Genomic DNA, 14,034 nt, shown 5'->3' with positions numbered 1-14,034 from the left:
ACATGGCAAGCTGCACCAAACAAAACCAAACCGACCCTTTCACCCGCACAGATTGGTGAAGTGAAATATGAGTCTGTGCCCATGTTGTTGCAGCTCAAAGGTGTAGCTTGGTTGGTGGCTTGGGGCCAGAGAGAGTCGCCGGCCCCTAAGCAGAGGGCTTAGTGTCTATTCACGCTGTGCCCAGCAGCCTGGGGTTGCCCACGGGGTGTAGAGGGACCTGGGACCGAGCAAGGAGGAGACTGCAGACCCATCACTGGCCTGGGAAAATGCCTTGGTCCCTAAGAGGTCCACAGCACTGGCATCGTAAGCAAAGACTGCACTTTATCTCACTGAGACTGTGCCCATTGGGCCTGGGGAAAGTGGCAACATTCAACTTTTGACTCAAAGATAAAGATTTCTGGGCTTCCCTGGTGGTGCAGTGGTTGGGAGTCCGCCTGCCGATGCAGGGGACACGGGTTCATGCCCCGGTCCGGGAAGATCCCACATGCCACGGAGCGGCTGGGCCCGTGAGCCATGGCCGCTGAGCCTGCGCGTCCAGAGCCTGTGCTCCGCAACGGGAGAGGCCACAGCACTGAGAGGCCTGCGTACCGCAAAAAAAAAAAAAAAAAAAAAAAAAAGATAAAGATTTCTTTTACTTAGTTTATCATGAATTAGGCCTTCTCTCCATCTATCCTTAGGCTGTGTGTCAGTTGCTTTCATGTGGCCTTTCCCCCTAAAACCAGAATGTCTTATCATTCTATTAATGAGAATGCTTCTTCCTGTTTGATTCTAGTTTCCCAGTCTCTGATAAATAAATCCTTCACCACTTTAAACTGCTGCCTCTCCTCTTTTCACAATGCAAATGTTTTTTAAACCATTTTAAGTGGAAAGATGACATCATATAGTATGAATGCACAAGATGATAACAGCATCGCAACATCTCCATCCAAAATATACATTTGGGGTGCACTTTGGACCGTATTTCTTCTGCTGAGAAGAGTGTGTCCCTGAATTATTATGTCCTGGATCAGATATTAGCGACATAGCCCCTTTATATCCCATCAGAATGGTTGACCATTTAATGTGGCTTCTGTGATGAACAGAAATTGCCTTTCCATGAAAGAGCTTTCTTGGGAGCAAGAGTTTAGTAGCTCCCTCCGTGCTCACTGGATAGTCTCTAATGGTGGGCATGGAAGTGTAACCTGCTTCCTGCAGAACCAGAGACCAGCTTTAGGGATGTTTTGCCATTGGTTAGGAGGTGGGAGTGTCCAGTCTTCTACTGGAAGCCCACCAAGCTCCAGGCCCAGGGAAGGACTGGAGGAGATTGCAGAGGTATGTGCAGAAACCAGGCCCAAGAGTGGTGTTTTTGTGCAGTGATTCAGCACCAAGGCCTAGAATCTGCGTTCCAACCCTTGCTGACCTTGGGCAAGATAAGTCACTACCTCTTTGGGATCTAATTCCTCATCCCTACAATGGCGTATCACATGATTCTGGGGGGAGGGGAATTAAATAAACACATGGAAAATGTTCAGAATGATGCCTGGGTACCAGTCAGCGTTTAGTGATGCTGGCCAGCCCTGCGAATACCACCATTCCCAGGTTTTGGCCGGCCAGCATGGGGTTTTGGGGGGGAAGGTGGCTGTCTTCCTTTGGCATCTCCTGGCTCTAGGCAAGGGATGTACCTTTCTTTAAGCCCTGGTTTCCAGCTCAAACAAATCATGATAAGAGCACTCATGTACTGAATTCACCCTCATAGTGACCCTACAGGATAGTACCACCATCTTGATGGTATTACCACCACCTGCATTTTGCAGACGAGGACACTGAGGCACAGAGAGCCAGGTGAGCAGAACCAGGATTCATCTGCAACAGTGCCAACTCCAAACGGGTGCTTCCAGCCACCATACTGCCCTGCCCCTCCCACCCCCGCAACTAGCCCTGTCTGAGCCACAGACAAAGCCTTCCGTCTGAGACACATGCCTGCTGCCTTGATCCCGATGCGCTGGGGGGTCCAGGCTGTGCACATGGGTTTTTCTGCAGCACCTCCAGCTACTGTAGAAAGTAGCCCAAGTGTTTGCCACTGTGGTGCTTGCTGCTTTAAAGACCCTCTCTGCTTTATTTACTGCTGTGTTCCTCCATCAGCTGGCTGCTGAGTGCCCTGCTTGGGGACACCCCTCCTACTTGACCCACAGCTGCTGACTCACCCCCAGCTGTGCTTTTCTCTGTGGTTTATAAACCGTTGAGATGTTTTGCCCTTTTTGGCTCAGTCTGTACCTCTTCACTAGTATGTTTCTCTTCTTTTCTTTTCTTTTCTTTTTTTTTTTTTTTGCGGTACGTGGGCCTCTCACTGTTGTGGCGTCTCCCGTTGCGGAGCACAGGCTCCGGACGTGCAGGCTCAGCGGCCATGGCTCACGGGCCCAGCCGCTCCGCGGCATGTGGGATCTTCCCGGACCGGGGCACGAACCCGTGTCCCCTGCATCGGCAGGCGGACTCTCAACCACTGCGCCACCAGGGAAGCCCTCTTCTTTTCTTTTAATTGCATTCGGAGACCACTGTCTTCCCCAGAATTAAAGGATTGCCTTCTGTCTTCTTTGAAGCCACGCCCCATGCCTCTTCACCCCACTGGACTCTCCTGTAGGTGGGCAGCCGACATCTTTGGGTCCCCCCACCTCCCCATCCTGCCTTTTTAGTTAATTACCTTGGACAAAACTAGGACAAAAGTAGCTACTCCTTCCTTACTGATGTTCTAAAGGAGGTTATCAGGATAGAGAGAGAAAATAGATATGAAGAGTTTTTCCGAAGAAGGTAATTCTTGAGGTGCAGGTAGGGAGGCTGTTTGGGTGCAAGGTCCGGTCTTATAAGAGCTTCTCCTTTTACTTGTTGGTTTGGCCAGTGGAATACCCAAGCCACTCTTAGGCTTCCAAATCTTAGGCATTCGTGTTCTGGAATCCCTATTCTATATTCTAAAATGCACCTTCAGTGCACAGTAAGTGTTATTGTTTCGACAGTAAACGAAGAATTTAATAAATTGCTTTCGAAACTCATGGCCACAAGTAATTCGTTTAATTTACCACTGACTATAACTTCTCAGCAAACGTTGTGCCCCCTTGAGGATTCTCGAACAGCGAGAAAATCCGCTGTAGACTGTGAGCGCAGTGGATTTTGTTATATTAAATTTAACAAGTAACGAGCTTGACATAATGTTACATTTTATAACATCTACTTAAACATTAATTGATTTGCATTTATGGTTTTGTTCTCAGGTTCGGAAGCTGATGAGTTTTGCTTACAGGTGTCTTATTTCATAGACTCTTGAAATGCTCAGAGGCCCGAACCTTGTGTACAAGGGCTGATGGGTAAAATCGTCTAGGGAGAAATTCCTCATCCGTCCTTTGAACTTTGAGTTTCTAGCCATGAATTTAGTTGCCTGACTTACTAGTTCTTCAGAAACAGGAGAGATGGGAAAACACTTTTGTACACTGGGTCTCTCCTATACGTGTTTATAAAGGAAGTGGGTGAGGGACAGATTCCCAAGAGGCAATGCCAAGGTTTGAATAGATACCAAGTATAAGTTTGACTGTTGAGGAAGATCTGTGTATTTATACAAAACCTGTGGGATTGTTCTCTGTATGGGAGGAGGTTGACAGTGAATATTTATTTTCAAACAACTCTATGTGTTTATTTTGAAACATATGTTACACTGTTAAATCAAAAATCTATGTTTTTCCCTATTCCCAGGTCATATATGGAATGTTTTTTCAAGTAGTAATCCTTTGGTTACTAAAACCATATGGTTTTCTCAAACTATTCTTTGTATTTTTTAAATGCATATTAATGAAAGGGGCAAGAAAACTTTATTGAGAACAGTTTGAATATGTGGTCCCGAAAAAGCAAAGCCTTCCATTGCGATGAACTACAAGCTGTTAATACATTTCAAATGTGTTGCTAGACTGAAAATGCTAATTTTCCAGAACAAATTCAGAAAAGGCTGACCTTTCTCATGATGCTATTGTATGGATAAATTCACAAACATATCCATTTCCATGTAGCCAACATGGAAACAAAGATTTATGAGTTGGACAATTTATATAGGGAGCTAGTGGAGAGGATTTAGAGAAAACACATTTATAATTGAGTTTTACATTTCATCAATTCCCTGAATAGTCAACAGTTCCTTTAATGATTTTATCATATCTACTGATATTTATTGATAGTATAATACAAGATAATCTTTTTGGTAATAAGCCCAAGGCAGTGCTTGGGAGTTTGGGAGGAAAGACCTGCCTCATGTATCCATTTTGAAAGCTTCTAAAATCTGCTTAAAGCATCTTAGCTTCTCCTGGTACTCAGGACCAGATATTCCTGGTACTTCACCTCTCCTGATACTTCTTCTGGTACTCCTGGTATGACTGTTGATATTTGCATGTTTCTCTCTTTTAGGGAGCCATCAATCGTCTTAAAGTATTGTAGCATAGAGTCTAGAATGGTGTGCCTGGATTTTTCTCTGAATTTGATAAAACCTAAAAGCCACATCTATAGGTCTCCAATGGGATCAAGAGAGTTCTGTGTCCACCCAGTCAAATGAGGTCTCATTGACTCTGTTGGAAGCCCCAAGAGGGCTTGCAATCACTCATTGTTACAGTTCTTTCTTTTGGAAACTCTGCTTAACACAATTGGCATTGCAACGCAGGGACAACACATGGATTTCCGTTAAGATGCATTTGCCTAAATACTGGAAATGGGTGATCTGGTTTGAAACAGAGCCAACTTTTTTCTAAACTTCCTCATTTTGAGTGGGTTAATTCTGTTCTAGGAAAAGTTTTGACAGAATGGCTTTCTGCATGCCAGCCAAATGTTATGTTAGAAATAACGGTGTTTACTTCCATTCTCGATTTTTTTCCATAAACTTTTTGAAGTTCATTTCCTAAATCTGACTTTTATTATTTTACTTGACCTAGCCAATATAAATGGTATTAAGTCATTATTGCCAGCCCCATAACAGCACTTTCTGCCTCACAAAAGAGGAAAAGTAAGCCCTTCCACCCCCAAAACACAAAGTTGACTTGGCTGTTCTAAGGAAGTCAGAAATGGATGGAACAAACCTGAACTCTGACCTGTAGGAACTCTTTGCATTCCAGGAAGAACTTGGATCTGTAGATCAGCCTGGTAGTCACCAAGGATCATCATCTTAGGTCAGGTTCCTTAGACACAGAGCTCGGGCTAAGGATACTTGTGCAAGTGATTAATTAAGGGTATTTCTCAGGAGAGAGGGAGTGAGAACGCAGGATCAGACAGGGGAAGGTGAAGGAAGCTTGCGACCTTAGCTGGAACCCTGCTTTTGTCTGATCCCATGCAGAGCTCGGGGCATGACCAGCATCACAGAATTGGTCCCTCTTCGAGACAAGGGGGCCGACCTCTGCTACCCTGTGTCAGTCCATCAGGCTGTGGGCCACCTGGGGGTGGATGAAGCAGCTCCTGTTCAGCCAAGGGCAGTTCTCTGGAGACAAGCAGGGGGAGCTGGGGGACAAGAGTAGCCAATACCCCAGCCGCTGAGGGATGGGCGCACAGCCTGGTAAAGGAAGTCTGGGTGGGACGCCACAGCCCCCCTCTTCTGTCGTTGAAGAAAGAACCCCTTTAGCTCAGATCCTGTTCTCACTGGGGTTTTCTTTGCTTTTCCCACCTCATCAGGCAGCGGGCAGATCCAGCTGTGGCAGTTTCTCCTGGAGCTCCTGTCCGACAGCTCGAACTCCAACTGCATCACCTGGGAAGGCACCAACGGGGAGTTCAAGATGACAGATCCAGATGAGGTGGCCCGGCGCTGGGGAGAACGGAAAAGCAAACCCAATATGAACTATGATAAACTCAGCCGGGCCCTCCGTTACTACTACGATAAAAACATCATGACCAAAGTCCACGGGAAGCGCTACGCCTACAAGTTTGACTTCCACGGGATCGCCCAGGCCCTGCAGCCCCACCCTCCAGAGTCCTCCCTGTACAAGTACCCCTCGGACCTCCCTTACATGGGCTCCTATCACACCCACCCGCAGAAGATGAACTTTGTGGCCCCCCACCCTCCAGCCCTCCCTGTGACCTCGTCCAGTTTTTTTGCCGCCCCAAACCCATACTGGAATTCACCAACAGGAGGGCTCTACCCTAACACTAGGCTCCCAGCCAGCCATATGCCTTCGCATCTGGGCACTTACTACTAAAGACCCGAGAGAGGCCTTTCCCAGCAACATGCAACCGCCAACCAATTGCCACAAGCTCTATCGGAGACCATGAATCAGAAGTGCCTCAAGAGGAATGCAAAAGCTTGACTGGGGCTGAGGGGGAGGAAGCGGGGGAAGAGATCCAGAGACTCTCAGTGGGAGGGAATTACTAAAATATTACTACAGAGATAAAGAGGATGCTACAAATGTAATGTACGTGGACAGATCGTCTGTGGACCAACCTTGTAAAAGGCATTGTAAGTAGAAGCATGAAGTCATAAGGACAAAGTGCCAAAGAAAATGTTCTGAAGAAGTGTATAAACCTTAGAGTAGCCTTTGGGATCCTGCTCATGCATTAAACTGGGATTAAACTCAAGCAATAGAGATAACACAGTCTGGACCTAACATGCCATTTCTAATGTCATTTGAAGGAAAAAAAAAAACTACCTGTATTGAAAAAGAGAAACATATCAACACAGAAAAAAAAAAAAAAAAAGAGACTGTGGCCCATCAATAGACATTGATAGGGAACTCATCACACTTGCAGTTTTGGGCGAAATCAGATTCATTCCATTTGATGGAGAGCGGTCAGCTCTCTCCAACTGTGAAGACAACCCAAAGCTTCCAACTCCTTTACGATAGGAACTCTGAGCCGAAGGGAGGGACTGAGCACGTGTCTGGAGGGCAAGCGTGTGGGTGTAGACAGACGAGGCGGGAGAGGAGGAAGCAGAAGAGGAGGCAAGGACTGGGAAAGAAACGTCTCGAGCAGTAAAGATTGGACTTCGGACGGTGTCGGTTCTGCAGAGAATTGAGTCATAGAGACTTGAGGTTCGTACGGTCAGTGTTGTACCCAATCCAGTGTTAACGAGGAAGGAGACAGCGTCCCGGAGGCAGGGCAAGTTGTAGAATTCAGAAACAACATTATGCATCTCTCTGTTTGTTTATCAAAAGAAAAATTGTAACTGGAATTGTCTGATATTTAAAAGAAACATTCAGGACCTCATCCGTAGGTGAGGGCCCTGCTCTCCACAGGGTCAGGGAAGAGCTAGCCTTCTGGGCTACCGCGATCCGAAATCACCTAGGCGTCGGGGCGAGGCGGGCTCCAGGTTTCCTTTTGAGTCGCGAACGCTGTGCGTTTGTCAGAATGAAGTAGACAAGTCAATGGTTTTTTGTTTTTGTTTTTTTTCCTTTTTATATAATAATTATATAACTTATGCATTTATACACTACGAGTTGATCTCGGCCAGCCAAAGATACACGACAAAAGGGACAATCAATGATCTCATGTGGCCTTGAACTTTAACTCTGTATGCTTAATGTTTACAATATGAAGTTATTAGTTCTTAGAATGCAGAATGTATGTAATAAAATAAGCTTGGCCTAGCATGGCAAATCCGATTTACACAGGAGTCTGCATTTGCACTTTTTTAGTGACTAGAGTTGCCTTTTAGAAACTTGTGCTGCAAGGGGTGGGTTTTGTGTTAGAAGTCTCCTTTGTCCAGAAACTCGTGCAAGGGAGAGCCAAGCAAATGGCACGCCTGGCACGCAAACAGTGACGGCCTCTCCGGGGCCTTGTTGCCAGCTGGAGCCGTCTGGAGCAGAAGGACCAAAGGCTTTCACCTGGGAGCCTCCAGATTTAGACCCAGAATGGAAAGAGGCCTCTAAAGCTGGGGTTGTAATTGAGAAATTCCAGACCCACACCTAGTCACGAATCACCCTTAATTCCTGCTGTAAAGCATCCATTGAATGGCCAACAAGCTATTGCTCTCAATGTAAACTGTATTGTTGGTAAATAAAGCATCACAGATAGCAGCAATGTCTCAGTTTAACGAGACAAGGGACAGCTTCTAAATTTGTCATTTGGCTTCTCCATCAGAGGCTCTCACCAGGTAGACTGTGGCCTTGACCTTCCCACACCAGGATAATCTGGGTACCCTGGTTTGGGATTCACCAACCCTGAGCCTTACAGATGATCAGACACTGTTTATGTCTCTGATCCAAAGTCAATTCCCCTTGACATCCTTTCTCTCCTATGTGCCACAAAGGATGCCAGCCTTGGCCAAGGTGAAGGCAGTTCGAGAGCTGGGATGCAAGGCCGTGTGAGAGGGGGCGAGCCTGAGTCAGTTTCTGAATTGGCCCATCTCCTAGCTGTTTGGGGGCTTGTTTTGCACTCTGTAATCCTTTTGCGATGATTAAATGACGTTGCCAAACCTCTGTGCTCTGGATATTTTGGCAGTCGTCTCTAAAGCTGGTAGGATCCGATTACCAAAGCTGCAGACACTCGGCATTACTTGGATTAAAAGAAGTCCAACTATCCATCAATTACAGCAGCTTGGGAAGGGCCTGCAAAGTGCCTGTATCTCCTTAGGGAAGACATAAATAAGTAAAAGCATAAAAGCTGGCAGCTGGGGTGACCCACACTGTTTTAATGGGAAAGATCAGTCATTTTTATTTTGCAATGCAAAGTTGAAGCACACCTACATTCTGCATATAAATAGACATTTACTCGGATAATCACTCAATCCCCTCTTTCAGGATTGTATCATGGACAAAATAATAAAAACAAGGCGTAATTCTCATTTTCAGTTTTAACAGATGTTTTCAGTTAGGGTCCCACCTCCCCCTGCCATCCAGATTATTAGCAAACGTTATGACAAGCATGAGCAACTGGGATTATTTTGGATAACATGATAATGCTGAGTTCTCCCAAATAAATAATTATTCAATTATATCTTAAAATAACGTTCACTCTCTGCTCCTGCAGAATCAAATTCCAAAGCAGTCTCCAGTTTGTATTCATAGTGACATCAAGAACCTTTTCCTCTCTGCTTTTCCCATCTCTCGGTTTGCCCTGATGTACACTCAAGATCCCTGCAGAATCTCCCATCTGCTGGCAAGAGATGGGCCCTCTTCTTGTTTTAAATAGTCTTTTGGGATTTGTACATGGTGGAATCTCTGCTGATTCCCAAATCTCAGTCGAGACTTCATTTTTGCTCCCAGTTTGATGTCCTTGTTATGTCTCAGAGGGGTTCATGATGAAGCAACTTGTCAGGACTGGTGCAGGTAGAGGACTTTCTGCTCCTCCAAAGCACCTCTTCGCTGCTGCAGCCCCTGCCACCTGGGAACAAGGGTCTGGAGGGGCATGCCGTGGATGCAAGATGCTGCAGGGACCACTAACACCTGGGATGTGGGGCGGTGATGGCAAATAGGGAAAACATGGAGATCCCGCAAGCCCCCGGATTGACCTGTAACCTATGGTTAAAGAAAAGAGCATCATGTTTATTGGTCTTCCATCATGCCACCCAAATAGAAGTTCTTGGATGTATACTTGGAGAATGAAAAAGATTTTGGACTGCTCAAAGGTATATCACATTCCATTCCTTCTTTTTATCTTAACCTTGGTTTAAAAAAAATCTTGGTGAAATGTTTTCATATCAAATGGGGAAAAGGTTGGCTATAGAAATCAAATATTAAAAATAACTGGAACCTCTTTATTTATCATAGAGCAGTGGTCCTCAAAGTGGGGTACCAGGGCCAGTAGCAGCCTCACCTGGGAACTTGTTAAATATGCAAATTCTCAGGCCCCACCCTAGACCTGCTGAATTGGAAACTCTGGAGGGTGGGGCTCAGCCATCAGATCTAATACACCTTACAGGTGATTTGGAAGCATGTTGCAGTTTGGGAACCACTGCAGCAGAGGAAAAGATAATCTTTGTCTATGTGTGGAATGTTCAGTGTGAAATCTCCATCCCATAACATTTTTTTCTGCGGCCATATGAAAATCAACAATCAGGGAAGCCGGTTTACTCTGGAAGTGTCATCCTGAGTTGCGCTCCCTCTGGACAACCCTCCTCCCTACTGTTAACTCGCCTTCATGTGTATTAGTTATCTACTGCTGACTAACAAATTACTGCAAACTCAGCAGTTTGAAACAACACACATCTATTATCTTACAGTTTCTGTGGGTCAGGCGTGCAGGCACAACTTAGCTGGGTCTTCTGTTCAGGGTCTCTCCAGGCTGAAATCAAGGAATCAGCCAGGACTGTGATTTTCTCTGAGGATGGGGTCCTTTTCCAAGTTCACTGGTTGTTGGCAGAATTTAGTTCCTTGTGGTTGTAGGACTGAACTCCTATTTCCTTACTGGCCATCACCAGGGACCACTCTCAAGTCTTAGAGGCCACTTGAGGTCCTTGCTTTGTGGCCCTCTCAACAAGGAAGTTGCTTCTTCAAGGCCAGCAGGAGAACCTCTCTTATTTCAAATTTCTCTGCCTTCTTTTAAGTGCTTGCCTGACTAGGTCAGGCCCACCCAGGAGAATCTCCTTTTTTACTAACTCAAAGTCTGCTGATGAGGGGCCTTATTTATATCTGCCAAGATTCCTTTTGCCATAGAATGTAACCTAATCATGGGAGTGATAATCCGTCATGTTCACAGGTCCTACTCATACTCAAGTAGAGAGGATTCTGTAGGGCATGTACACCAGGGGTTGGGAATCTTAGAGACCACCTTAGAATTCTGCTTAACACCATAGATATACTACCTGTCTTCTAGCATTTTCTAAAATCCTTTGGCCAATCAAAACTTTTTAATGCACATTGCTGAAAAGGCCAGGCTCGACTCAGCAGCACTGACGCCCTGGGCTCCATGGCTGCCTCTCCCACTGGCAATGTGGACTTCTTTGAACAAGTCTATTGGTCTTAATCTGACCAATCTGAAAACTTCATGCTGAAAATGTAAGGGCTCATGCTAACTTTTTCATAGAATTTACATATTCTTTTGAGTCTATTGAAAAAGCAGCTGAACATCATTCTATATAGAAATCACTATATAGAATGCAAATTCTTCTAACTTATAACTTTTATTTTATTTTTATTTTTATTTTTTTTGCGGTACATGGGCCTCTCACTGTTGTGGCCTCTCCCGTTGCAGAGCACAGGCTCTGGACACGCAGGCTCAGCGGCCATGGCTCACAGGCCCAGCCGCTCCGCGGCATGTGGGATCTTCCCGGACCGGGGCACGAACCCGTGTCCCCTGCATCGGCAGGTGGACTCTCAACCACTGCGCCACCAGGGAAGCCCATAACTTTTATTTTAAATTAATTTTATAAAGTGAAAAGACTTCATTCATTTTCTCATAAAAAGTTTTGACAAGATATTATTTTGTCAAGGCAAGCCTTAATATTACTTGATTATCATTTGTGTCAGAACATGTTGAATTACAGACTTATGCAGGAAGCATGTTAAATGTAAGACCTTTATGAAAAAAAGAAATAGCAGTTTTTCATGACTCATAGATACACATAGCATATTCCCTAAAGAAAATAACATACAAATGGTAACCAGGATTTTATTCTGAGAGGACTTCATAAAACAGTTTTGAGATTTTGCAAGGTCATAACTGGTTGAGCACAGCCAAAGAGTACTGATTAAAAGATCAATACCCATCTGGAAGAGAGGTCCCGGGGACAGACTCCAGGCCTCTGCTCTTGACCTTACTCATTTATACCTCACTAGGGTGAAGATATAGGAGGTACACCAAAGACAACTCCAGATGCTGTGGGCTGAAAGGAAGATAGGTTACATGACAATTTCAGGATCTGAAAGAGCAGGCTAAAGGGATGGGCCAAGTTTTCCAGGCTTACTGGAGCTTAATGATGTTAGGAGCTGCATCACATTCAAAGCACCCGAGAGTGGGACTGAGCAAAAGCACGTGTGAAAAGCACATCAGGGTTTTGGAGATGATGACAGTGATGTGTGGAATCTACAGCATTAATGAGCTAAGGGGTAGGGATAGACGCTGCACTGAGCACTTCAGATGCGTTGTCTCATGACTCCTTCCAGGCATCCTCATGAAACCAGCTAAAAATAAAAAATCCTGACACTCAGATTAAACAGTTTATCCAGCTCCCCCAAGGTAAGAGGGTGAACTAATGCTTGTCCCAGTACTGACTCTCAAACCTCTATTCTTTTTTTTATTATTAATTTTAATTGGAGTACAGTTGCTTTACAATGTTGTGTTAGTTTCTGCTGTGCAGCAAAGTGAATCAGCTATACGTATACATATATCCCCTCTTTTTTGGATTTCCTTCCCATTTAGGTCACCACAGAGCACTGAGTAGAGTTCTCTGTGCTATACAGTAGGTTCTCATTAGTTATCTATTTTTTACCTAGTATCAGTAGTCCAAACCTCTATTCTTAATCTTAAGCTATGTTGCCTCATATTGACAGGATATGGGAAAGTGACATGACTACCCTAATGTAGGTTGCATTTTTAAAAAAAAGATTGTGAAAGAGAACTTGCTTATGCTGTTTTGAACTGATTCCAACATCAATTCTGGACATAACCTTGCACAGGTGCATAGGCCAGCTAGAGCAAGCCTAATAGAGATGAGAGGGGGATGAGGGAACCCAAGATTATGGCATGGAAGAATAGCTGAAGGGACTGTCCAGTATTTATACTGGAAGCATGATTACATTTATGGACCATCAGTCCAGGACCCAGTGTGGTGAATGGAAGTATTAAGCTGTCAGTAAATGTCTTTGGCTGTGAACATGAATGAACATCCAGAAAAGTAACTTCTGGATCATAGCTGGACTCAGTGTGGATGCCCATTGGCCAAACTCAAGAAGAACTTTCTAACAGTCAGAGGAGCTTCATATGGAACAGCCAACCCTTTGCCCAGCAGTTGCTGGACATGGGTGCTCAAGTATAGACCATGTGATTAATCACCGGATATTTAGCAGCATCCGGTAGGTGGACTGCTTGGCTGTTTAGGTCTTTACTAGTTCTACAGAATTCAGGTTCTGCAAAATGATGAAATATCATATATATATGTTCCTGGAAGATCAGGGAAAAGGGTCTGAAATGCATGACAGCTTAGAAGTCTCACTGTTGGTCAGTATCACTTAGTCCCAAGGGCAGGAGCACAGTTGGGGATTAAACATTATGTAGACATTAGAATCCCCCAGATTTGCTTGTCCTGTGGCTTTATGTCTCCAGATTGATTTGAGCCCCCTTTGCTTGGAGGTTAAAATGTACATATCCGTTCAGCACCACAGGGACCTGGTGAATGGGGAGCGGCAGCTGCCTGGTAGGACCGCTGAAGTTCCCCTCCACATTTTCTCACTTAACGGGAAGACCGCCCCCTGCCACACTCTTCCATAAAGGCACACATCGTGGGGTTGTTTGTCCCAGCCTGCTCAGCATTAGTCATGGCTCAGCTAAAAGAGTGTAGGGCAGCCCCAGGGAGCCTCAACCCAGCTTCAGACTAAAACCGTTTCCACCTCCCAGCAGGCATCGGAGGCTGGGAGACAAGGCTGGCTTTCCACTTAAGATGCTAAGGAAGGGATGGGAGCTGAGGTGAAATATGCAAGAAAGAATTTGGGCTAGAAGTGATGAAGCCATTTGGTAAGATCTCTTGACTAGAAGGCCAGGATATTCCAGGAAGCTGGCAGAAGGTGAGCAGAGTACGGAGCAACCTGCCTTCTTCAGAGAGGGTGATACCCAGGGAGAGAACAACCAGAATAGATTTCTGGGAGGTTGAGTCCTGTCTCTTCCTGTAGGAGACACCGGAAGGGGTGGGGACAAAGCAAGAGTAACTGTGGGGAAAGCCCTCTCCACAGAAACCTGCGTCTCGTGGGGAATAGTGGGACCCGATACAATTTGTAAGGCTAACGTAACCAATGGTACAAAATAACAAGAGTCGGCAAAGACAGTATAAAAAGGAAAATCACACTTAATGAACGTGAGATGCAAAGATATTAAACAAAATATTAGCTAATAGAATTCAGCCATGTATAACAAAGCACTTACATTATAACCAGGTTGGACTTATCAAAATAATGCAAA

General features: G+C 45.1%; 1 protein-coding gene across 4 annotated transcripts in view; it reads left to right on the top strand.

Moving 5' to 3' along the window:
• The window catches only part of ERG (ETS transcription factor ERG), a gene marked incomplete at its 5' end in the record, with an annotated part of 185,953 nt that extends 178,363 nt beyond the window's left edge, over positions 1–7,590 (top strand). For all 4 annotated transcript variants that reach the window (XM_079704837.1, XM_079704836.1, XM_079704835.1 and 1 more), the window contains one exon: positions 5,668–7,590. In XM_079704837.1, the coding sequence (XP_079560963.1) occupies positions 5,668–6,188 (521 nt within the window). In that variant the 3' untranslated portion in view covers positions 6,189–7,590. The remainder of the gene's footprint in view (positions 1–5,667) is intronic.
• Between the last annotated feature and the right edge of the window lie 6,444 nt (positions 7,591–14,034).

The sequence above is a fragment of the Hyperoodon ampullatus genome (assembly GCF_949752795.1).
Source record: "Hyperoodon ampullatus genome assembly, chromosome: 5".
Lineage (NCBI taxonomy): Eukaryota > Metazoa > Chordata > Mammalia > Artiodactyla > Ziphiidae > Hyperoodon > Hyperoodon ampullatus.
This window is presented reverse-complemented; position numbering and strand designations above follow the sequence as displayed.